The 25,994-nt window shown below is 50.0% G+C and overlaps 1 protein-coding gene across 1 annotated transcript in view; it reads left to right on the top strand.

The window, feature by feature from the left end:
• LOC308277344 (lipopolysaccharide-binding protein-like) overlaps positions 1–18,688 on the top strand; it is a gene marked incomplete at its 3' end in the record, with an annotated part of 30,092 nt that extends 11,404 nt beyond the window's left edge. The window contains exons 7-15 of the mRNA XM_080716509.1: positions 1,616–1,707; positions 2,680–2,856; positions 4,448–4,645; positions 6,137–6,307; positions 10,678–10,745; positions 13,562–13,607; positions 15,746–15,809; positions 16,603–16,679; positions 18,656–18,688. Coding sequence (XP_080572635.1) covers positions 1,616–1,707; positions 2,680–2,856; positions 4,448–4,645; positions 6,137–6,307; positions 10,678–10,745; positions 13,562–13,607; positions 15,746–15,809; positions 16,603–16,679; positions 18,656–18,688 — 926 coding nt within the window. The remainder of the gene's footprint in view (positions 1–1,615; positions 1,708–2,679; positions 2,857–4,447; positions 4,646–6,136; positions 6,308–10,677; positions 10,746–13,561; positions 13,608–15,745; positions 15,810–16,602; positions 16,680–18,655) is intronic.
• Positions 18,689–25,994: the final 7,306 nt, after the last annotated feature.

Genomic DNA, 25,994 nt, shown 5'->3' with positions numbered 1-25,994 from the left:
CAAGCTATACCCCCAGCCCTATTTTTTCATTCTTCCTTTTGAAACAGGGTCTCACTGAGTTGCCAAGGGCCTCACTAGGTAGCTGAGGCTGCAGGGCCCTTGCACCGCAGCCCCTTACCTTGACGGGCACGTCCACAGCTTCGGAGGTCACCTGAGGCACTCCCACCAATCTGTAGTCAATGTCAGCAACTGAGTCGATCATCAAGGCGACTCTCCTTCTGTCTCAGCCTCCTGAATGCTGGGATGACAATCATGAGCCACCACTCCCAGCCACCTCCTATTCTTGAAACCCACCTCAGACTCCCCTAACGCTCCGAGCCCTGGGCGGGCCTTGGTGACAGGGTCTCCAGCTGCACCTGGCTCCCTTCCAGGTGAGCTGTGGGTTCCTCTAACACACCACTCCATAGCGCTGCACAGTCTGCTCCCAGCGTTCCCTCTGCCGGGGTGCCATTCCCCACGCGCTCCCCCACGCCCCACCAGCACCTGCTTGTTCAGGTCCCAGCCCAGGTGACAGGGGAGTGGAGTGAGGCTGTACCCCTCTCTGCCCCTCCGCCCCGTTCTATGGCTCTTCACCCTCTGGACTTCTGCTACCTAACACGGTTGCAATTGTGCTTTTATTTGCTCATGTACTTGATTGCCTGTTCTCCTTTGGGGCTCCATGAGGACGGGGACTTTGACTACTACCTTACTCAGCTGTTTCCTCAGCCCCTTGTATAGAGCCCAGCATATAGCAAGTGCTCAATTAAATATCAAATGAATTTGGGCGTGGTGGTGTGAGTCTGTAATCCCAGCACTTGGAAGGCTGTGATAGGAGGATCACAGGTTAGAAGCCAGCCTTTGCAACTTAGCAAGACCCTCAACAACCTGGCAAGACCCTGTTTCAAATTTTAAAATAAAAAGGGCTAGGGGTAAGCCGGGCATGGTGGCGCACGCTTATAATCCCCGCGCTTGGGAGGCTGAGACACGAGGATCTCACAGGTTCAAAGCCAGCCTCAGCTACTTAGTGAGGCTCTCAGCAACTTAGTGAGACCCTGTTTCCAAAATAAAATATAAATGGGTCTGGGAGTATAGAAAGCCTCTGGGTTCCACCCCCAGTACCACCAAAAAAAAAAAAAAAAGGGGGGGCTAGGGGTAGCCGGGTGTGGTGGTGCACACTTGTAATCCCAGCGCTCGGGAGGCCGAGACCAGAGGATCACGGTTCACAGACAGCCTCGACTACTTAGCAAGGCCCTCTGCAACTTAGTGAGACCCTGTTTCAAAATAAAGAATAAAAAATAGGGCAGGGGGTGCAGCTTGGAGATCGAATGCCCCTGGGTTCCATTCCCAGACCCGCAAAAAAAAAAAGGGGCTAGGGGTGGGTGGAGCTCGAAGGTGGAATGCTAATTCAATTCTCAGTACTAGTGTGTGTGTGTGTGTGTGTGTGTGTGTGTGTGTGTGTGTGTTGAATGAGTGAATGAATAAGGCAATATCTATCTATCTATCTAATCCTCCAACCCCCAGCTGAAGTCCCCAAGGATCGGCTCTAGAGCACCGCCGTGCCCTGGAGCTGCGCGGCACAGGGTTGCACACCTGCGTCTGACTTTCCTGCTCACAGGCTGCCTCTTTCCTTTCCTAGTCACCTCGATGATCGACTCGGTTGCTGGCATTGACTACCGATTGGTGGGAGCTCCCCAGGTGACCTCCGAAGCTGTGGACGTGCCCTTCAAGGTAAGGGGCTGCGGTGCAAGGGCCCTGCAGCTGAGCTCCCTCCCCGAGACCTCCTCCCCTTCCTTTCTGGTCCATCTACCTGTTGGCCTCTGCTCCTGACCAGTGCCACAGTGGGCCGATGTGGACTAGGCACCACAGATCAAGAACTAAGGCAGGGGGCCCGTGAACCAACATGGCAAAGCTGCCAGGAATCCAGAAGACCTGAGCTTGAATCCTTGCTCTACCACTTATGTGCTGGGGAACCTTGGGAGAATTCCTTCTAACCTCTCTGAGCCCCTATTAACTGGAGTCGTAATAGCTGCCCCAAGAGTTTGCAGGCAGTAAGCAAGGTGATGTGCGTGAGGTGCTCAGCAAGTGCCTGGGCCATCGTGCGTGTGTGAGGCGGCCCTGGCTGCCACCTGCATCACCCCCATGGGAGACTGAATGATGGCACCCTGAGGTGTCCACGTTCTGGCGCACACTTGTAATCCCAGCATATGGGAAGCTGAGACGGGAGGATCCCGGTTTGTGGACAGCTGCTTAGTGAAGCCCTTTGCAACTCAGTGAGACCCTGTTTCAAAATAAATAAAAAGTAGGACTGGGGATTTAGCTCAGAGGTAGAATGCCACTGGGTTCCATCCCCAGTACCAAAAAAATAAAATAAAATAAAAAGAATCCTCAGCTGTTAACACATGTGGCCAAAGGGGCTTTGCAGGTGTGCGTAAGTTAAGGATGCTGTGTGCAGGAGAGGGCCTTGCAAGTGTGAGTAAGTTAAGGATGCTGAGATGCAGGAGAGGGCCTTGCAGGTGTAAGTTAAGGATGCTGAGGTGCAGGAGAGGGCCTTGCAGGCGTGAGTAAGTTAAGGATGCTGAGATGCAGGAGAGGGCCCTCCACCCCAGGCCCCGGGGGGCCCACCCTGCTGGCTGGGGGTGCCTCTGCCTGTCGCCTGCCTGGACGGATTGGGAGTGACTGCACCACTGTCCTCGCCTCCAGGGAGAATTCTTCAGCCCAGGCCTGCGCTCCCCACCCCCTTTCGATGCCCCCGCCATGCCACTGCCCCGGCAACACAGTCGCATGGTCTACTTCGCCATCTCTGAATACGTCTTCAACACGGCCAGCTGGGTTTACCACCGGGCTGGGCGCATGACGGTCGTCATCCGGAATGAGCAGGTGAGGAGGGGCGGCAGGAGGCCAGGGATCCGGGAGAGGGCTCTGGTGGGTACTGTGGGGAACTCGGGGGAAAATGTGGAATTTAGAGCCTGCCCCAGATGGGTTCGAACCCAAACCGTGCCTCGGTTTCCCCACATATACACAAGATCCTAATAATAGTCCCTGTTTCCCAGGGATTATATGAGATATTGTTTATAAAGAGCATGGTGTCTGAAAGCCCCTGGGTTCAATCCCAATACCAAAACAAAACAAAAACAAAAACATAACCCAGGACCCTTTGTTTGGGGGGCTCCCGTGGCAATGAGATGACCCCCATCTGTCTGATACATCTAAGCTGGTAGCCTGGTGCCACCCTGGGGAGACAGTGGGACGCTGGGCGAGCCGGCGCCTCTTCCCGTCTCACCTTTTGCTGGTGTTACTGTGATGAGTGAATCGGGGCTTAGCAGATGCTTCCAGTCTGGCTGGTGTCTGAATGACCGCCTGGACACCCAGCAGCTCTCCCACAAAACCTGAGAAGGCTGTGCCGGAGGGAGGCCGGGCGGCAGCCTTGGGGCCTGCGCGGGGCGGGGGGCTGGGCGTGGGGAGTGGGCCAGGCTGAGCGCAGGACTCTTGAGGCCGGGAAATTCGAGGGGGGATGTGGACAGACACTGGGTTTGCTGAGCTCAGAGATCTTCCCGTCCCAGGGGTGGGGAGAACAGACAGGCTTCTGGAGAGATGGCTAGAGAAGTCCAGGAGCCATATTGAGAAATTCTAAGGGGGGGAGGGGAGTAATCGATCAGCTCTGGCTGACCATTGGAAGACCATACTGAAAAACAATAAATACAAACTGTTTTTTGTTGTGTTGTGTTGTGTTTGGGTACTGGTATTAAAACCAGGAGCTTTCTACCTCCAATCTATGGCCCCAGCCCTTTTTATTTTGAAACAGGGCCTTGAGATTACAGGTGTGCACCACCATGCCCGGCTAATACATTTATTGAGCCTGCACTGTGTGCCATACACTGCCCTTCGCACTTTACCCAGATACTATCTCATTTAATCCACATACTACCTGCAAGTTCTATTATCGTGTGTGTGTGTGTGTGTGTGTGTGTGTGTGTGTGTGTGTGTGTGTGTGTGTGTGTGTGTGTGTTACTGGGGAGTGAATCCAGGGGCTTTCTTCCTCTGAGCTACACCCGAAGCCCTATTTTTTCATTTTTCTTATTTATTTATTTATTTATTTATTTTTGATCCTGGGGATGGAACCCAGGGGCATTCTATCTCCCACTATACCCCCAGCCCTATTTTTTATTCTTTATTTTAAAACCGGGTCTCACTGAGTTGCAAAGGGCCTCACTAAGTAGCTGAGGCTGGCCGCTAACCGCGATCCTCCTGTCTCAGCCTCCCGAATGAATGCTGGGAGCACAAGCACCTACCACCACGCCCAGCCTCTTTTCGATTTTGAAAGGAGGTCTTGTCTCACTAAGTTGCAGAGGGCCTCACTAAGTTGTTGAGGCTGGCCTCAAACCTGTGATCCTCCTCCCTCAGCCTCCCAAGGACCAGGATTACAAGCACAAGCCACCACACCCGGCTCCTATTGTTCTTTCTTTCGTAGTTGAAGAGCCTAACAGAACTCGCTGCCAGAGACTCGGCTAAAAGATGGCAGAAGCCGAGCTGTCTGACCTCAAAGTCCACCCCACTGACCATGCCGCTGTCCTGCTTCTCCAGCAACGTCCTGCTCACCGTGCTGAAGATGCCCCTGGACTCCCCACTCCAGCTGAACTCCAACCTCCTCCAGGGGCTGATTCCTCAGGTGAGAGCGGCCTCGCAGAGGACAGGCCAAGCCCCTAGACGGGCGGGTTTGGACATCGATAACTTGTGTCTAGACAGACAGCTTACTCAGTAGAACAACGGGTAAAAAAATAAAAGGTAGCCGGGCATGGTGGCGCACGCTTGTAATCCCAGCATTGAGAAGCCGAGACAGAAGGGTCTGGGTTCGAGGCCAGCCTCAGTTACTTAGTGAGGCCCTTTCCAACTCATTGAGGCCCAGTTTCAATATTAAGAATAAAAAATAGGACGGAGGGTATAGCTCAGAGGTAGAATGCCCCTGGGTTCCATTCCCAGCACTGCAAAAAATAAAAATAAATTTAAAAATAAAAAGTATTAAGCCAGGCGTGGTAACACACACTTGTTATCCCAGTACTTGGGGGCTGAGACAGGGCTGCAGGTTCAAGGCCAGCCTCAGCAATTTAGGGAGATTCTCAGCAACCTAGTGAGACACTGTTTCAAAACAAAAACAAACAAAAAAAAAAGGACTCTGGAAGGTATAGTTCAGGGGTAGAAAGCCCCTGGGTTCAATTCCCAGTACCACTAAAAAGTAAATAAATAAATACTATTAAACTAATTTATTAAAAATCGTTCTATCAACCAGGCTCGGTGGCACATGCCTATAATCCCAGTACTTGGAAGGCCGAGGCAGGAAGCTCTCAGGCTCTTGGCCAGCCTCTGAAACGTAGTGAGACCCTATTTCAAAATTATAGAACAGGTTGCAGGTATAGCTCAGAGGTAGAATGCCTCTGGGTTCAATCCTCACTACTACCCCCCCAAAAAAAATATATATATATATACATATATAATCTATGTGCATGTATATCATCCTCTGACTCCTTGTGATGGAAATACAGGCCCTGGCTTTGGACGCGTGGGCTCGAACCCCAGGTCCGCTATTTCCTAGCTTTGGACCCAGCCTGGCTGGGCCTCAGCTTCCTCATCGCCACCCCACGTGGACTGACAGCAGCATCTGCCCAGCGGGGTGCTCGGATGGGAGAGGAAAGCCCCCAGCCAGCAGACGCACCGAGGCCCCTCAGGTGTAAACGCGGACGCCTAGCACGGCTGGTCACCTGGGGCTAAGCTGATCCTCACGCACACGTGTCAGTTTATTCGGAGCCACGCTGAAAAGTGGTGGGGGGAGCAGGGTGGAAAGATCGGGTGGGCTCCAGCCCTAGACCTGCCCCCAGACAAGGCCAGAGTGTTGGAAGGCTGCACGCTGACCAGCCACCATTGGCTCAGACGCGCCTCTGGTGTGGGAGTCTTGTCCGGCCCAGATGCTTCCTTCCTCACAGTGCCCCTCTGCACCACACCACCTCCGGAAAACACAATTCCCTCCATCCTGTGATATCCCCTGCTGACCTAGGGCTCACGGATGTGCCCATGGCCGCCTGCCTGTCTGGCCTTCCCCAGAGGATCCCAGGGACCCTCTCTGTCTGCCTCTGCCCTCCCCTGAGTGTCTGTTCCTTCTCTCCAGCTGATCAGGCTGTACCCCAATATGGAGGTGGAGATCGAGGCAACCCCAGAATCAGAGCCGTTCCTGACGTTCACCCCCGGAAATGTGACCCTCGTGCCGGTGATGGACGTCCAAGCTTTCGTTCTCCTGCCCAACTCCTCTGACCGCAAGCCACTCTTCCAACTCAGGGCGGTAGGTCTGGCCCCGACCAGGGCAGCGCAGGGGCTCGCCGGGCTGGCCGAAGCCCCTCCCTGGGCCGGGAGGTGACCGCACAGCTGTTGGAGGCGGATGCTGCTTGTTTCTGCCCGCAGTTTCACTGGGTCCTTCCTGTCTGGGTAGCCAGGGTTCAGCGAGTTATGAACTGTCAAAGCTACAAGAAACCTGGAGTCATTCACTCCAGCTGAGTTGAACATATTAACTTTCTCAAAGTCTTTTACTATATATAGTATATAATATGGTACAAGACATAATATTATATGGGTGTGGTGACACATGCTTGTAATCCCAGTTCTTGGGAGGCTGAGACAGGAAGATCCAGGTTCGTGACCAGCCTCAGCTGCTTAGTGAGGCCCTCTGCAATTTCATGAGACCCTGTTTTAAAATAAAAACTAAAGAATAGGGCTGGAGGTAGAGCTTGGAGGTAGAATGCCCCTGGGTTCCACCTCCAGTATTGCAACCCCTATATGCATATTATACATATAGAATTAATTACATTGAATATTTTATATAATATTATATGTCACTTAATATAAAATATACATGGAAAGAATGTGTGTGTGTGCATGTGCGTGTGCGTGTGCGTGTGTGTGTGTTGCTGGAGATTGAATCCAGGAGCATTCTATCTCTGAGCTACACTCCCAGCCCTGTTTTTTAATTTTTTCAATTTGAAACAAACTAAGTTGCTGAAAGGCTAAGTTATGAAGGCTGACCTTGAACCTGCAGTCCTCCTGTTTCAGCCTACCAACTACTGGGATTACAAGCATGTAACACTATGCCCAATTTACTACATATTTTATTTTATTTTATTTTATTTTTGTGGTGCTGGGGATGGAACCCAGAGGCTTTCTATCTTCGGGCTACACTCCTAGACCTATTTTCTATTTTATTTGGAAACAGGGTCTCACTAAGTTGCTGAGAGCCTCACTAAGTAGCTGAGGCTATCCACAAACTGCAATCCCGAATGCTGAGATTACAAGTGTGCGCCACCAAGCCCAGCTTTATTATATTTTTATATATATATAATTATATACATAATATTATATTATAAATTAATATATTATAAAATAAACTAATATACTCTATATATTAAATTAATATATAATATATAATATATAATATACAATAATATATAATAAATTAATATATTATAAAATAATATAATATTTTATATATTATATATATAGGGGGTTTTTTTGGTGGTACTATGGATGGAACCCAGAGGCTTTCTACCTCCAGATTATACTCCCAGACCTATTTTTTATATTTTGTTTGGAAACAGGGTCTCACTAAGTTATTGAGAGCCTCACTCAGTAGCTGAGACTGGCTTTGAATGCAACGGACCAGCTCAGTCGGGCACCAGGACCGCTGGGATTAAGTTCTCAGAAGGTGGGCAAAGAGATTCGGCTGTGTTCTGCAGAGGCTAGTTTCTGCAGCGATTCCTCTCCCTTATCAAATAAAAACTCCTTCAAGTCCCCGTTCACAATGCTAAATGTGGGGTTTTGTCCCTGGGGTCTTGGGAGAGAGAAATCTGAAAAAGACTGACACAGACGACTGTCTCTTGTGCAATTGACGGGTTTATTTTATTTTATTTTTTTGGTGGTACTGGGGTTCCTGGAAGCCCTTCTACCTCCGGGCTACACTCCCAGACCTATTTTTACATTTTTATTTTGGAAACAGGGTCTCCTAAGCCAGCACGTGTGGCTGGCTTCGAAACTGCGTGATCCTCCTGTCTCTGCCTCCCAAGCGCGGGGATTACAAGCGTGTGCCACCACGCCCGGCCAATTGACGGGTTTATTACCAAAACCCAAGAAATTTATATTCTTCCACCAGTGAGAAGGACATGTAAACAAGGTAAAAGGACACTGGTCCGGGCATTCAAGATTAGCCCCGGATCCTTGATCAAGTCCAGCCCCCTGCCCTTGCAGATGAGGCTCCAGAGGGCAAATTCCAGAAGGGACAGGCACGCCCAGGGCTTTGGAGAATTCGGCTTCTCATGGAATCTCCTTTAACTCTTTCGGAACTTTCTGTTCCTAGGGCTTAGTCCATGTAGTTGGCATGGGGAAATCAGATGAATCTGAGCTGTGTACGTCTATGACGATCCAAAGGGCTGCAATGGAGGTCTGCCAAGTCCTGTCTGTAAAACAACACTCACAACACAGTTTAGCAGATAAGGCCCAAAAGGCAACATGAATTTTTTAGATTTAATTGTCAGATGTACTCCTCTAACTGCTGAGCACTTTTCCTCAAGCGGTAGGTCTTATTAGAAACCTATTCCTCTTTTAATAATCCATTTTCATACCACAATCCTTCTGCAACTTCCTTTTAATCTTTCTGATTATTATCCTGATCTTTTCTTTCCCATTTGGGACAATCTTAGGATAAACTTTTCTTCATACAAAATGCTTTCTTATTCTCACAAGATTTCCTTTCTTAGCCAGGTGGTGCCTCCCTGTCTCGCGTGAGCCACCACGCCGGCTTCCGGCTTTATATTTTTAATCTAAAACATCACCCCAGCCGGGCGTGGTGGCGCACGCTTGTAATCCCCGCGCTTGGGAGGCGGAGACAGGAGGATCACACAGGTTCGAAGCCAGCCGCGCTGGCGTAAGAGACCCTGTTTCAAAAATATAAAATAGGTCTGGGAGCGTAGCCCGGAGGTAGAAGGGCTTCCAGGAACCCCAGTACCACCAAAAAATAAAAATAAATAAAAAAAAATAAATAAAACACCCCACAGCCAGGCCTGGTAGCGCATGCCTGTAATCCCAGTACTTGGAAGGCTGAGGTAGGAGGATCACAGGTTCAAAAACAGCCTCAGCAAATAGTGAGACTCTTATCACCTAGTGAGACCCTGTTTCAAAAATATAAATAAAAAATAGGGCTGAGGATATAGACTGGAGATAGAATACCCCTGGGCTCAATCCCCAGTATCACAATCACACACACACACACACACACACACACACACACACACACGCATCCTAGCTCACATTTTTTTTTTTTTTCAGAACTGGGGATGAAACCCAGGGACATTGTACCTCTGAGCTACACCCTCAGCCCTATTTTTAGTGTGCGCCACCATACCTGGCTGGTACTCTGGGTTTTCTATCTGCCTTATTTATTCCAAACTGGCACTAAAGAAGTCATCAACAAGCACAGACAAACAAGAAAAAAGAAAAAAAAAAGTTGAACAGAAAAGGTGCAATAGCAAAGACTGCTGGGTGCTTACCAAGACTCTCCTAGTAACACAGCTGGACACAGTTCCCAGCCTCCCCTGCGGCAGTCACCCTGCAAGCCACACTGACCTTGTCCAGAAGCCAGAAGGCTGAGTAGAAGCCAGCCCTCTGCCCTTTGGCTGGAGCACAATGCTCTTGTCCTGAACCAGGCCTCTGGGATGTCAATTAAGTCTGAACGGAGCTGTTTGATGACACCCCCAGCAGCTGTTGCAGGAAGGAGCCCCCCTCCCAGTGAGAGCAGGTGGACCCAGGTGGACCAGCTGACCATCACAGATGGTTCTGGAAATGAGGGCAGAGATAGCCAGTCGCCTGGTTCAGTGCTACCCTTCAGCAGGCCAGTCCACAGCCTCACAGACAGACAGGGGCCACCTGGTGTCTGCAAATCTCTCCGTGAATGTCCCTCGGCAGTCTGCTCCAAAGACCTCAGTCACACAGACCGCAAGTGGCCCCGTTCAAATGCTCCACGGTTTCACATCTCTGGGCTGCCATTAAAATGTAGACACGTGGCAGGCACAAGTGGTGCACACTGTCATCCCAGGTACTTGGGAGGCGGAGGCAGGAGGATCACAAGTTTGAGGCCAGCCTCGGCAATTTAGGAAGACCCTGCCTCAAATAAAAAAATAAAATGGGCTGGTATGTAGCTCACTGGTAGAACACTTATCTAGTACGTGTGAGGTCCTGGGTTCAATTCCTAGTGTCCGTAAATAAATATAAAACGGATAAATAAACAAATGTAAATTGGAGACTTGTAGCCGGGCGTGGTGGCGCACACTTGTAATCCCCGCGCTTGGGAGGCTGAGGCAGGAGGATCACACAGGTTTGAAGCCAGCCTCAGCTACTGAGTGAGGCTCTCAGCAACTTAGTGAGACTCTGTTTCCAAATAAAGTATAAAATAGGTCTGAGAGTATGTCCTGGAGGTAGAAAAGCCCCTGAGTTCCACCCTGAGTACCACAAAGAATAAAAAAATGGAGACTCGTGAGACCTCTGCTCAGCTGTCTGGTGTCCACTCAGCTCCCATAATCATGTGTAGCTGCTTTTGCCCATGGGCAGGGTTTCTATTTCTGGAGACTTAATGAGGCGCCTAAGTGGGCTTTTTTTTTTTTTTTCTTCCAGAAAACCAATATCTCCATCACGGTCAGGATGAAGGACCTCAGGCTCGTTGGCTCAGTGACCGCAGGAAGGTAAGAGCCAGGTGGGGCGGGGACATCGTGACGGTGCCCAGGGCATCTAGACATGCTCACTTACGGGACTGGAGGTGACCCATGGACACAGATCACCAGATCCAAGACATCCTCCCAGCTGGGTGTCCCTCTGGAAAGGGCAGAGTGAAGCCAGGCGCAGTGATACATGCCTGTCATCCCGTTACTCAGGAGGATCGCAGATTTGAGCACAGTCTCAGCAATGTAGCAAGGCTCTCAAAAACCTAGGGAGACCCTGCCTCAAAAAAATAAAGCCGGGCGTGGTGGCGCACGCTTGTAATCCCAGCATTCGGGAGGCTGAGATTGGAAGATCGTGGTTCACAGACAGCCTCAGCTACTTAGTGAGGCCCTCTGCGACTCAGTGAGGCCAGTTTCAAAATAAAGAAGAAAAAAATAGGGCAGGGGTGTAGCTTGGAGGTCAAATGACCCTGGATTCCATCCCTAGACCCACAAATAAAATAAAATAAACAAAAATAAATAAAAAGGGCTGAGGGTGTAGCTCAGAGGTAGAATGTCCCGAGTTCAATCCCCAGCAACACATGCTTGCACACATGCACACACACACACACACACACACACACACACACACACACACACACAGTGTCTTGGGGCGTTCCAGCCAGAAGCCAGGTGGCAGAGGTGGCCCTCAGGTTCCCTGTCACTCTCTCAGGCTTCAATGGAAGAGTTGGAATTTTGGCAATGGCCGGAACCCAGGCAGGAGGATCTAGGTGGGGGGTCGGGTGGAGATTGAAGCTCTGCTTGCAAGGACTTTACCTCTAATCTAGAAAAACTGTTGACTAAGCCGGGCATGGTAGTGGCGCACGCTTGTAATCCCAGCATTTGGGAGGCTGAGACAGGAGGATCACAGTTTGCGGACAGCCTCAGCTACTTAGGCCCTTTGCAACTCAGTGAGGCCCTGTTTCCAAATAAAGAATAAAAAATAAAATAGGGCTAGGGTCATAGCTTGTAGGTAGAATGCCTCTGGGTTCCATCCCCAGTATTGCCAAAAAACAAAAGAAAAAAAAAAAAAAAACGCTGTTGACTAAACACACCACAAAGTGGAGATTCTGGAGAGAGGGCTCAAGTGCTCAAGCTACTGCCCCTCCCAGATTCCCAGCCAGTAAGCAGGTGTGTGCTGGGCTGGCGAGGCGCTGGGCGGAGCTGGCCCTGGCCCTCTACACCGCGTGTCCTCTGAGCCGAGCCCTGTGTCTTACCCACTCTGGGTGCTGCTCCCTGCCAAGGTACAGAAGCAAAGGGCTCATCAGATGAATGGCTTCCTGGCTTCAGGGTTAGATGCTCATGGGCTGGTAAAATAAATAAATGCCCTGACCCCATTACAATGAACATCTCCTTCAGAGAAGCTAACAGTGGGCATTTGGGGCAGTGAGAGGCTAGGGGACAGATGGAATTCTGAAGGTCCCTGGAGTTTGCATCTACGCCCAGACACGCTGGCTTGGGGGTCTCTGCAGTATCCAGACCACCCACGGCTTAGATGGTCAGGACATGGCAAAGTGATGAGGATGTCGCTGAAGACTTAGCAAAAGCTACTCTGCTCCATGAGAAGAAGGCAGAGAGGTCTGCCCAGGAGATTCGAATTGCTAAACTAGGGAACCAGGCAATGGCCTGTCAGGAGGAGGTCGATGGAGGAAACTGGGTTCGGGCTTTATTGCAACAGGGATCTGGCACATACGTCACCCGGCCTTCAATTTAGTGGGTGTCATCTACATGCTAGCAACATTGTGGTGCCTCTCTTGTCCCTTTAGACTGTCTGTTTCTATATGATAAATATAACGCATGCTCAGCCAGGCCTGGTGGCGCACGTTTGTAAACCCAGTACTTGGGAGGCTGAGACAGGAGGATCACAGGTTCAAGGACGGCCTTGGCAAATAGTGAGACGCTCATCAACCTAGTGAGACTCTGTTTCAAAATTTTAAAAAATAGTGCCGGATGTGGTGGCGGACGCTTGTAATCCCCGCCCTTGGGAGGCTGAGACAGGAGGATCGCGCAGGTTCGAAGCCAGCCTCAGCTGGCTTAAGGAACCCTGTTTCCAAATAAAATATAAAATAGGTCTGGGAGTGTAGCCCAGTGGTAGAAGGTCCCTGGGTTCCATCCCCAGTACCACAAAAAAAAAAAAAATTAAAAAAATGTAGCCAGGTATGGTGGCGCACGCTTGTAAGCCCTGTGCTTGGAAGGTGGAAACAGGAGGATCGCGCAGGTTTAAAGCCAGCCTTGCTGGCTTAAAAGACCCTGTTTCCAAATAAAAATGTATAAAAATAGGTCTGGGAGTGAAGCCCGGAGGTAGAAGGGTTTCGGCTGGGAGTATAGCTTAGAGGTGGAACACACACACACATACACACACACACACACACACACACACACACACACACGATGCATGCTCATTGCAAGAAAAAATTGGGAAATTACCAACATATGTAAAAACAAAATCACCCCTAACCTTGCCATACTGTTAATAGTTTTGTTTCCTTCCAGTTCTTTTGAAATTATACTTCTCGGGTAATTAGAGACATACAGTGTATGTTTTTGTATTCTACTTAATACTCACACCACCATAATTAAAGTTATTAAAATGCTCAGCAAACATTACTTTTGGTACTTCCTCTCAAATCACGACGAATACTTACGGCCTTAACCCATGAGCAACACATCGCAGAGGAAATGTCAGGTGCCCAGTCCCCCCCAAAACACCCTTGCCCTAAGCCCAGTGCAAATCCACCGGTGCCAGCGAGACAGCGCCCCCCCGTGGCTGGTTACCCACACTTCTCTCTCTCTCCACGCAGCAGGCTGAAGCTCGAGCTGAAACACTCCAACATCGGTAACATCAACGTGAGTGGTCGTCTTTTAGCATCTCACGAATGTCTTCATCATGCAGGCTCTCCTGGGGCTCCGGGAGATGCAATAGGGTTCCAGACAAAGGTGCCCCATAGGCCAGCAGGAATGGAACGATCTTATCTGAAAATGAACAGTGCAGGCCGGGCATGGTGGTGCATACCTAGAATCCCAGTACTGGGGAGGCTGAGACAGGAGGATCACAGGTGGGAGACCAGTATCAGCAACTTAGTATGACTCTTAGCAAGACCCTGTTTCACAGCAAAAAATAAAAAGGTCTGGGGGGTGTAGTTCAAATGTAGAATGCTCCTGGGTTCAATCCCCAGTACCACACACACACAAAAAAACAAAACAAAACACAGTGCATTAGGCCCTGAGGGTTAAAGATGTGGCAGAACATGGATGTTAAGGGCCTGAGCTTTGGAGTGGAGACACCAGCTCTGCCACCTGTTGGCTGTGTGACTATGGGTGAGACACTTACCCTCTCTCTGACCCTCTCTGAGCCTCAGTTACCTAGCCAGGGGTGGTGGTACACACCTGTAATCCCAGCACTTGGGAGGCTGAGACAGGAGAGCCATAGGTTCAGTGACAGTCTCAGCCACTTAGTGAGACCTTGTGTCCAAATAAAAAATAAAATAGGGTCAGGTGTGCCGGTGCACGCCTGTAATCCGATTACTCAGGAGACTGAGACAGGCAGATTGTAGGTTTGTGGCAGTCTCAGCTACTTAATGAGGTCCTCCGCAACTTAGTAAGACCCTGTTTCAAAATAAAGAATAAAAAAATAGAACTGGGGGTGTAGCTCAGAGGTAGAAGACCCCCTGGGTTCCATCTTCAGTACCGTAAAAATAATTTGTTTTTGTGGCACTGGGGGTGGAAGCCAGGGGCTTTTCTACCTCTGAGCTATACTTCCAGACATATTTTATACTTTCGGAAACAGGGTCTCACTAAGTAGCTGAGGCTGGCTTTGAACCTGTGAGATCCTCCTGTCTCAGCCTCCCAAGCGCTGGGATTACACGCGTGTGCCAGCACACCTGGCTAAAAAATAAAATTTTAAAATTTAAAATAAAATGGGGCTTGCTGGGAGTGGTGGCGCACACTTGTAATCCCAGCACTTGGAAGGCTGAGACAGGAGGATCGCACAGGTTCGAAGCCAGTCTCAGCTACTTAGTGAGGCTCTCAGGAACTTAGTGAGACCCTGTTTCCAAATAAAGCATAAAACACATCTGGGAGTAGAGCCCACAGGTAGAAAAGCCCCGGGCTTCCACCCCCAGTACCACAAAAATAAATAAAATAAAATGGGAATGGGGGTGTATCTTGGAGGTAAAATGCCCCTGGGTTCTATTCCTTAGTAACACACACACACACACACACACACACACACACACACACACACACACACACGGCTAATGGTATAGCTCAGGGGTAGAACACTCCTGGGTTCAATCACCAGAACAAAATTAATTAATTAATTAATTAAGGCTGGAGGAGTGTAGATCAGAGATAGAACTCCTAGTACCAAAAAACAAAGAAAAATCCTTTCTCCAAGCCCAAAGAGGACTGATGGGTTTAGAAATTGAATACTTTTAAGACATAATATGGTGCACGCACTTAATCTGTCTCCAGCAAAACTTAACAAAGCCAGGCATGGTGAAGCACACCTATCATCCCAGGGCTTGAGAGGCTGAGATGGGAGGGTCACGGGTTCAACGACAGCCTCAAGCAAGTAGCGAGACTCTCAACAACCTAGCAAGACCCTACTTCAAAACAAAAAATAAAATAGTGCTGGGGTATAGCGCAGAGGTAGAATATCCCTGGGTTCAATTCCCAGTACCATTAAGAAAAACAAAAGCCTTACCAACATTCACATAAAGTGACAGAAAGAAACATAAGTAGCCTCTAGACAGTTCGGGCGTGTTGTGCCATCCAGGGCACCCGCAGGCACTCACGGCGAATGCGCTCTGAGCCCGCGAGGGGCTGGCCTCGGGAGGAAGGGTCATTTGTGAGGGTGGCCGTCAGTCAGCCCCTGGGCTTTCGGCGGGTGGCATGTCAGTGTTTCCAGAGGGGGCCAGACGTCCCTCCCTGACTCCTGCTTTTCTTCATGGTTTGGTCTCTGCTCGGCGCTTCCTGCTCTCCAGGTGGGCTTGATGGAAACCATCTTCAACTACTATACACTCAAGTTCATCTACCCTGCGCTCAACGGTAAGGACAGGCCCAGCGGCCGACTGCTCCAGGTGCGAAGGCCGAGCCACCCTGTCAGTAGGACGCATGGTTCAGTCAGTCCTGAGCTAGCCAAGCCTCTCCACTGGGCCCTCTGGGACTCTGAGAATTAGTGACCGCATCCTCAGGGGTCCCCGCCATGTTTAGAAGGTGGATGTGTAATAGGCCGCGGCAGGGCGCGGTGACCAGCGCCATGACAGAAGGAAGCGCAGGGAGCCACAGGGGCAGGGAGGAGGCCTGAGTGTGGACTCCGAGGTCAGGCCAGGCCTCCGGGGCCTGCGGGCCAAGCTGCGTCTCCAAAGGCGAGGTGTCAGACCACGGGCAGAGAAGCAGTCCAGGCTGCCCTGGGCAGAGCGCTTGGAGGCGGTGCCCTGGATTCTGGGTCTGGCCAGGAGACCTTGCTGGGTGACCCTGGTGGAGGTAGTACCTGGGCAGTGTCCCCGGAGAAGAAACAGGCTTCCTCCCACCCTCCCACTCCACTGGCCTCATCATCCGCCTCTGCAAGAGGCAGGAGCAGAGAATCAGCCTGGGAAGTTGAAAGGGGGGTGAACAGGGGTCCTCAGGAACAAGTCCCTGGCCACTGTGGTAGGACAGAGGGGGTGGGGTTCTCGAACAGGCTGACAGCGGCCCCAGTGGCTGTCCACATTGGTCTGCTCCTGAAGAAGGTCTAGGCCTTTGCCTCGATGCCCCCACCCAGCCCAGCCCTGGCTCCAATACCCTGTGTCCACCACACTCCCAGCCCCATCTAGCCTCTGCTCCGCTGTTTCTCTTCCAGCAAAGCTCGAGGAGGGCTTCCCGCTCCCTCTTCCCAGGGACACCTTCCTCAACAGCGTGGAGCTGCAGATTCACAAGGTCAGTGAGGACAGGGACTGGGTGGGCGCTCTGAGCCCCGCGGGGAGGCTGCGCCATGACGGGGGAGGGGGGCTAGGAGGGACCCCGCCCCACGCGCATCCTGGGCCTAATCTTTATTTTTTCTGGTACTAGGGGTTGAATCCAAGGGCATACCTCCAACCCTTACACGCACGCACACATACACACACACACACACACCACACAAAATTTTTTGTGTGTGGTACTGGGGGTGGAAACCAAGAGCTTTGCTACCTCAGGGCTATACTCCCAGACCTATTCTTATACTTTATTTGGAAACAGGGTCTCACTAAGTAGCTAAGGCTGGCTTCGAACCTGTGCGATCCTCCTGTCTCAGCCTCCCAACCACTGGGATTACAAGTGTGCGCCACCACGCCCGGCTCTTACTTATATTTTTCATACCTTTACTATTGTATTATAGTCTCGTATCAGAATGAAGTTCACAGTGATAGTGACCTACATGCACACTTGGTGAGCTTTTCCCTTTTTTGTTTGTTTGTTTGTTTGTTTGTTTGTTTGTTTTGGTACTGGGGATGGCCCCGGGCTACACCTCCAGCCCTATTTTTTATTCTTTACTTTGAAACAGTCTCACTGAGTTGGACCTCACTAAGTAGCTGAAAGCTGGCCCTGAACCATGATCCTCCCATCTCAGCCTCCCAAATGCTGGGATTACAAGTGTGCGCCACCACGCCAGCTATTTTTGTATTTTGAAACAGGATCTCTCTAAGTTGTTGAGTCTCACTACGTTGCTGAGACTGGCCTCAAACCTGGAATACTCGTCTCAGTTTCCCAAGTACTGAGATCACAGGCATGTGCCGCCACACCTGACACGGACCTAGCATTTTAAAAAGAAAAATCAGCCGGGCGTGGTGGCGCACGCTTGTCATCCCAGCATTCGGGAGGCTGAGACCTGGAGGATCGTGGTTCCTGGACAGCCTCAGCTACTTAGGCCCTCTGCAACTCAGTGAGACCCGGTTTCAAAATAAAGAATAAAAAGTAGGGCAGGGGGTATAGCTTGGAGGTCAAATGCCCCTGGGTTCCATCCCCAGACCCGCAAAAATAAAAGAAAAAGAAAAATCTTTGTTTCAAATTATGGAGTATAGCCAGGCGTGGTGGCGCACGCTTGTAATCCCCGCACTTGGGAGACAGACAGGAGGATCGCACAGCCTCAGCTACTTAGTGAGGCTCTCACCAACTTAGTGAGACCCTGTTTCCAAATAAAATATAAAATAGGTCTGGGAGTGTAGCCCGGAGGTAAAAGCCCCTGGGTTCCACTCCAGTACCACACACACACATGAAATGGCAGGTGTCAATAACCTAGAACCTTGGTTTCATGTAGAAAAAAAAGCTCAACTCCCAATAACCCGGTAGAAATCCACTTGCTCCCTGTCCCACTTGCAAACAGTCCAAGTGTGAGTGTGCCTCGCACCTGGACTGTGTGCAGCAGGACAGGGAGCAAGCGTCAGAGGAGAAGCCACCTCTAGGTGGACCAGAGGCCACCTGATCACCTGGAACCTCCCTGATGGTGTGTGGGAGCCCGTGGGTCACTGGCCAGCCCTCCTACCCACAGCAGCAAGGGATGGTCGTGGAGAAAAATGGACCTGCCTAGGTGGGAGAGTTAGCAGGGGCCGAGGTGCAGCGTCCACGCTCTGGCAAACCAGAGCTGCCCATTCCCCAGTGTCCTATTCACCTGAACAGCAGCCTTATGAGACTGAGTGGTCAGGCAGACCCAGGCGTGCCCTGTTCTGGGGGAACATATTTTGGAGGAAGAATGGGAGAGGATATTTTTGGAGATGTGGCTAAGTTCCTAAGACGAGGCAGCTGATAGGGACAGTTTCTGGACTACAGCAGCTCTGGGTCTGAGTAAGAACTGGCCTCTCCTGGCTAAGGCTTCTCTTGCAGGAAATGCCAGCATGGCTCAGCACTCTCTTTCCGTACTCTTTTTGCCTTCTCTCTAGAACTTCTTGCTCTTAGGAGCCAACATCCATTAGGCTGAAGACGGGAGAGGACCAGCTGTGGCAGAGGAGTGGATGGGATCACAGCTGAGCCTGCTGTCGACCGTGTGGATGCCCCAAGCTGCAGCCATTCCGCCTTCTCTCCCAGAAGCTCCCTCTGCCCCATGGACCGAGTCACCAGGGAATGTATGAATTATGAATTCTGGGGACATATCTGGCCTTGGGACACCTTCGCAATCCTCCTCCTCCTCCTCCGTGTTCTTTGCAGCTGTCCGCAGCCTTGCCCTGAAAGGTCAGCTCGAGTCCATGCTGGTCTACACGAGGATAAACTTCCATCTAGGAAAAAAGATGAGCAGTGCCAGGGCCCGTGTCGCAGCCCGCTCAAGATCAGAGCAGACGACTCCGCCGATCAGTCATTCGATGTCGTGGTTACAGGAGTTGGGCAGACATGTATTGAAGGCTCATTTTGCCGCTGACTGCTCAAGATGGGACCACCCCGAAGGCATCCAGCCTCTAGTTGGGGCACACATTGGTTCGACAAACCTTGTTCAATTTTCAGCGAAAAATTTTTCTTTTGAAATGTTTTACTTCTGAATTTTTTCCTTTTAAATTTTTTTTGAAAACATTTTCTTTTGGAAGCTTTTTCTTTTGAAAACCTTAAATGCTTTGAAGCTTTCTTTACTTTTTATCAGTTTTCTGATGCTTTTCCTGCACTGGCCTTTGTGGAGAGGGTGTGAACGGTCAGAGAGCAACTGGGGAAAACAAATGCTCCCTGCGCTTTCATCATGTTATAGCCAAAAACAGCCCGGCAGATTTTTCTGGAAAGAGCCAGACAATAAATATTTTCAGTCCATATCATCTCAGCTGCATCCTCCTTCTGCCAGTGCAACAGAAAACAGCCATAGACAGTGTAGTTCCAATAAAACTTTATTTACAAAAACAAGGAGTGTGGGTCATAGTTTGCCAACTGTCGGTAAAGGAGCACGCCACCAAGGAACAGCGTTGACCTGTGAATGAAGCCTGCCGTATAATTAGGAACTCACTATGGGACATATTATGGAGGAGAGGGGCCCCAAGATTGAGTGCAGACTTGAGGCAAGATTGATCTGCCTTAGAATGGTGACTGTTCAAACAATCTACGAATCCTCTCTGAGCCTCAGGCTCTTGCTATTAAAAGGTATAAGAGGTGGCCGGTCACCATGCCACCCAGCACATCATGCTCAGCGTTAAACATGTACAGTTTAGCTGTATAGGTTCTTTGATGTCATAACACAGGAAAAATAACAGATCAAAGTAATGTATGCACAGCCAGGCATGGTGGCACAGGCCGGAGGATCACAGGTTCATGGCCAGCTTCAGCAACTTAGTGAGGCTCTCTGCAACTTTGTGAGAACCTGTTTCAAAATACAAAAATAAAAGCCGGGCGTGGTGGCGCACGCTTGTCATCCCCGCACTTGGGAGGAGGCTGAGACAGGAGGATCGCGCAGGCGCGAAGCCAGCCTTGGCTACTTGGTGAGGCTCTCAGCAACTTAGTGAAATGCTATTTCCAAATAAAGTATAAAATAGGTCTGGGAGTATAGTCCAGAGGTAGAAAGCCTCTGGGTTCCATCCCCAGTACTACCAAAAATAAACAAACAAACAAACAAATACATAAATACAAAAATAATGCCGGGCGTGGTGACGCACGCTTGTAATCCCAGTGTTCGGGAGGCTGAGACCAGGAGATCGCGGTTCGCAGACAGCCTCAGCTTAGTCTCTCTGCAACTCAGTGAGACTCTGTTTCAAAATAAAGAATAAAAAATAGGGCTGGGTACCAAAAATAATAACAATAATAATATTAATAAAAATAAAAATGGCTGGGTGTGGCTTGGAGTTGTAGAATGCGCCTGAGTTCAATTCCGAGCAACACACACACACGATAATGTACGCAAAGCACTCAGGAAAATTCTTGGCTTCTACTGAACCCAATCAATGAATCATCAGCATCTATTCCCAATTAAAAATTCATTAATATACTAGAAATAGAATGATATGTTTTCTAAGCCAGGCGTGGTGGCGCGTGCTCGTAATCCCAGCATTCGGGAGGCCGAGACAGGAGGATCGCAGTTCGAGGACAGCTTCGGCTACTTAGTGAGGCCTTTGCAACTCAGTGAGACCCTGTTTCAAAATACAGTGAAAAATAAGGCTGGCAAGTGTAGCTCAAAGGTAGAATGCCCCTGGATTCCATTCCCAGTACTGCAAAAAAAAAAAAAAGATACATTTTCTAGTTTAAAAAAACCTTCTTATGCTAGGGGTGCAACTCAGTGTATGAGGACCTGGGTTCAATCTCCATTACCACACACGCAGAGAAGAAACTCTTAAATCACCAACCAGTATCTTGCTTAATGGTAAAAATCGGTGATTTTCTACTCTTATCCTGGAAGGCCCAGGAAATTAACTAGGGTTGTCTGATGCTTTGGCCAGGAAAACCCTAAGATTTCCCTGTGAAGAAGTGAGCTGGAAATGCCGTGCTGGCCGGCCCACGCCTATAATCTCAGTACTCGGGAGGCTGAGACCAGAGTACTGGTCTCAGTACTCTGAGAATTATAGGTTGGGGGCCAGCCTCAGCAACTTAGTGAGACCTAGCTTTAAAATAAAAAACTAAGCCGATGTGGTGGTGCACGCTTGTAAATCCAGTACTTGGGAGGCTGAGACAGGTGGATTGAGTAGGTTCAAAGCCAGCCTCGGCTACTTACTTAGGGTCTCAGCAACTCCTTGAGACACTTTCCAGATAAAGAATAAAAAATAGGGCTGAGGGTGTAGCTCGGAGGTAGAATGCCCCTGGGTTCCATCCCCAGTACAATAAATAAACAAAAAGGGTTTGCTCAGTGATAGAATGCCCCAGTTCAATTTAATCTCCAGTAACACACACACACACACACACACACACACACACACACACACACACACAGACTTGATGAAAGATGATTCCAAGCCAAATATTAGCCCAGAATGCTCAACTGGTAAAGAAAGTTATGATTTTCTTCCTGCAAATTTTCCTACCTGGCATCATTTTATTAAGGATGATTTGGAATTGTACAGGCCACTAGGGCAAATATCGACCTGAACAATATGAACAATTTGAGGGCCTTCAAACACAGAGAGGGAGAGGCCCTTAGAAAATTGCCCGTCTTACTTGATGAAGACCAACTGAGCCTGTCTGTTGATACAATAGGAGGCCGCCAGAGCCGAGGTGGCTCTAACACCAGGGGTTCCTATCTATGTAAAAAAGGCAATTACTCCTTCAAAATCTAAAAGGAATCCTTCAGCCAGGCGTGGTGGCGCACGCTTGTAATCCCAGCATTCGGGAGGCTGAGACAGGAGGATCGCGTGGACAGCTTCAGCTACTTAGTGAGGCCCTCTGCAACTCAGCGAGACCCCTCTCAAAATAAAGAATAAAAAAAAAGGGCAGGGGGTGTAGGGTGTAGCTCGGAGGTCGAATATCACCATGTTTCAATCCCAGTACTGCGTACCGCAAAAAATAAATGAAAGATAAAGAGCCAGACATGGTGGCGCACGCTTGTAATTCCAGCATATGGGAGTCTAGACAGGAAGATCGCAGTTCTCAGACAGCCTCCGCTACCTAAGCCCTTTGCAACTCAATGGGACTGTTTCAAAATAAAAGAATAAAGTATAAGGCTAGAGGTGTAGTTCTGAGGTAGAATGCCCCTGGGTTCCATCCCCAGTCCCACAAAAAATTTTCTTGTTCCAGTAATAAATCTGACTTCGGGGAACTCCCCTGGGGTCTTTACCTGATAAGTTATCAGATTATTGAAGTTTTTCATTTCTAGAATGTGGTATCAAAGCTCCAATCTGTTTAAGTAACATATGCCCCTACCAACATAAAATGAAGATGGGCATTCATGCACACACGTTAAGCACAGGTGTCATTGCTAGTTACTAACCTGCACCCGCACCTTACGACCTTTCAGTTCCAATGACAGCTGCTCTGTTCACCCTACTCTCAAGTTGACACCATGCATTTTATTTACCAGATAGGCTGACTGACTAGTTCCAGTTTGTCCCCAACTTTCGGGGTTTTAGCAAAGTCCTGCTTCCTGAGAAGCCCCTGAACCCCAAGCTAGTCCTAGAACTTGAGAGCATTTCAGTCTTCCTTAATCACATCAGAACTTCCACACACCCAGCTACCCGGATACTGGCCACCCTCCCACGATTCTGCAACACGCAGGCCTTAATTGTGAGACAAGTACCAGCACTGCTCACTTCCAAGTTCTTTTATTTTTGGTGGTACTGTGGATGGAACCCTTCTACCTCCAGGCTACAGTCCCAGACCTATTTTATATTTTATTTGGAAACAGGGTCTCTTAAACCAGCAAGGCTGGCTTCGAACCTGTGCAATCCTCCTGTCTCCGCCTCCTAAGCGCAGGGATTACAAGCGTGTGCCACCTCGCCCGGCCACTTCCAAGTTCTAATTGTACATCTCAAGCAATACCCTTTCTCCCAGCCTTGTGGGCTCATGAGTTATTGATTTAAAAAGTAGGCAAGAGCCGGGTGTAGTGGCACATGCTTGTAATCCTAATGCTTGGGAGGCTGAGACAGGAGGATCGAACAGGTTTGAAGCCAACCTCAGGTACTTAGTAAGGGTCTCAGCAACTCAGTGAGACCCTGTTTCCAAATAAATAATAAAGCTGGACGTAATGGCACAAGCTTGTTATCTCAGTATTTGAGAGGCTGAGACAGAAGGATCACAGTTCAAGGACAGCCTCAACTACTTAGCCAGGCCCTTTGCAACCCAGTGAGACCCTATTTCAAAATAAATAAATAAATAAAAACCCAGCACTGCGCAAAAAAAAAAAAAAAAAAAAAAAAAAAAAAAGGCAGGAGCAAGGCAGGTGGTACACACCTATAATCCCAATCCTGACAGGAGGGTCAAGGGTTCAAGGTCAACAACTCAGTAAGATTCTCAACACTCACCAAGATCCTTTTTCCAAAAAAAAAAAAAAAAAAAAAGGCAGGTAGGGCAAATCTATAAGGTTTATTGAACTGGGGGAGGGGGAACAGCTACAAATTCAAGGGAAATCTCTTTAAAGTCATTCCAGGCATAAAGCAGAGGGCTCAGGGTTGGCCTGAGGACTGCTGTCAGGACCAGGAGCAGGCTGCGGTCTCTGCTCCGTCTGGTCCCCAATCATGTGCGGAGTGAAAAGCCGCCCCTCTGTCCTCCAGCAAAGCAGCTGCAGATGCTTCCGTGGTGGCCTCGCTCCGTTCTCTCTGCCCCTCTGAGGTCCTCGAATTCCAAGAGAATCTAAAAAGGAAGGGGAATGAGACCAATGGCCTGGGATCCCATCTGTGTAACAGAAAGCCACTTGGACATCAACTCACCATGGTGAGAAACTCAGAATCCTCAGGCTCCATGGCCTTGTGACTTCCTTGACAGTCTCTGGATCCGAGGGTGAGACCTGAGGGCCAGGAAGCGGGAAGTATCGAGTCTCCAGGAGCACCTCCTCCTGCCCAAGCTGCCATCACTAAGAGCCCCAAAGCCTAAGCTCCTGCATATGCACACCCAACTAGAAATCCCAGGAACGTAGCGAAAAGGAAAAACTCAGCAACTCAGTTTCTGTGACAGTTCAGCAGTAAGTGGTTTTCTTTCAAGTAGTTTATAATTGGGGCAAGAAGACAGCCCAGAGTTCCTGTCAAGGGCTGTGGCAGGCTCACAGATGCTGGCCAAGGGACACACCGCTACTCCCAGCATCTGTCACCACACGGCCTCCATTTGCCCGGTGAATACAAGGTCCTTTGCAAAGACCCATTCAATCTGACCCAGCCAAGAGAGATGAACGGGAGCCAATCTCCAGCAAGACTGGCTAGGGACCAAGGCCTTTAAAGCTCAAGTCCTGCCAGGCGTGGTGGCGCACATTTGTAATCCCAGCATTTGGGAGGCGGAGACAGGGGCATGCAGTTCATGGCCAGCCTCAGCTACTTATTGAGACCCTGTTTCAAAATAAAGAACAAAAAGCAGGGCTAGGAATGTAACTCGGAGGTAGAATGTCTCTGGGTTTCATCCCTAGCACTGCCAAAAAAAAGCTCGTGACGGCCAGAACCATTTGAAGGATAAATGCAAAATACCATCAATGCTTGAGGTCATTATACAGCGAGTGACCCGTGACCCCACTCAATTCACAGGACTCTCTACCCAGGGATTTTGGCTACCAGGTCTGGGGTCAGAGAGGAAAGATTCTATCTTTTCCAAAGGGTTACTACTGTCCACAAAATCCCCAGGCCCAGCTGAGCTGAGCAGCCCCCAATCCAGAAGCACTAAGTCTCTGATTCCAAAGGAGCCAAAAGGCAGGCTTGAGGGTCCAGGAAAAGCTCTGGTTTAGTAAACATTATTCTCACCACCTCCACGCACTGAAATGTGCCACTAGAATCCCACCCTCAGCCCCTGAATGTGGAAGGACTGGGAACCAAGCGCACCAGAGCCCTCAGACAGGCAGGGACCAATGGGACAGACGCCACCTGAAGCCCCTTGCCCCTGCCCGGGGCGCCATACTATGCTCCACATCTACAGTGAAGGCCCTGGTCACAGGGTCCCGCCTCCTAGGGACATGCCAAGCGCTGACATGTGTGCCCTACATGTGTGGGTGCACACGCAGCAACAGTGTGCTCACTCACAATACCCAGAAAGCAGGCGAGACCACCACGGGGAATGCCGGGCCTACTGACAGACTTCAAGACCCACAGGCTGACACTTTCTCCTCTGGGTCACTTCTTTCAAAGGAGAACTGAGACACCAGTTAAGAGCCAGCGGACGGAGGGTGAGAAACAGTCGACGCGCTCTTCCCTCAGGGATGCCAGGCGCCTCTAGGGCAGCGGGGACTGGGATCAGTCTGAACCCACAGAACCCTCCTCCCCCCACACCTGGCTCCACCTGTCTGGAGCAGCACGCCAGGCACCAGGCTCCACCCCAGGAAGTTCACAACGCAAGGGCACGATAGACAAGCTGACACGGGCAGAGTGAGGAAGGGCTCCTAGAACACAATGCCCTCTACCCGATTGCGAAGCCAGTCCCGGGACAAACGCCCAGGCAGAGCCCTGCGTCCGCATCCCTGAACTGAAGGAAGCCTGGGGCACCGGGCAGAACGCCAGCAGAGGTGCGCTTGGTGGGCAAGGCTGGCGAGATGTGCGAAAGCTCCAGGGTCTGGAAGGGACAGGGATGGACCCTCCAGACACGGGGAAAGGCTCTCGGCAGCTCCTCTCCCTGCAGTATCAATGACCAGGGCATAGGCAGCCCACGATCACTTTCGAATACAGGGGCAGAAAAGAGCAGAGGGAAGCTGTGAAGGGG

Source organism: Muscardinus avellanarius (genome assembly GCF_963383645.1).
Source record: "Muscardinus avellanarius genome assembly, chromosome: 19".
NCBI classification, from domain to species: Eukaryota; Metazoa; Chordata; class Mammalia; order Rodentia; family Gliridae; genus Muscardinus; species Muscardinus avellanarius.
The sequence above is the reverse complement of the archived record's forward strand: the minus strand, read 5'-3'. Positions and strand labels throughout refer to the sequence as shown.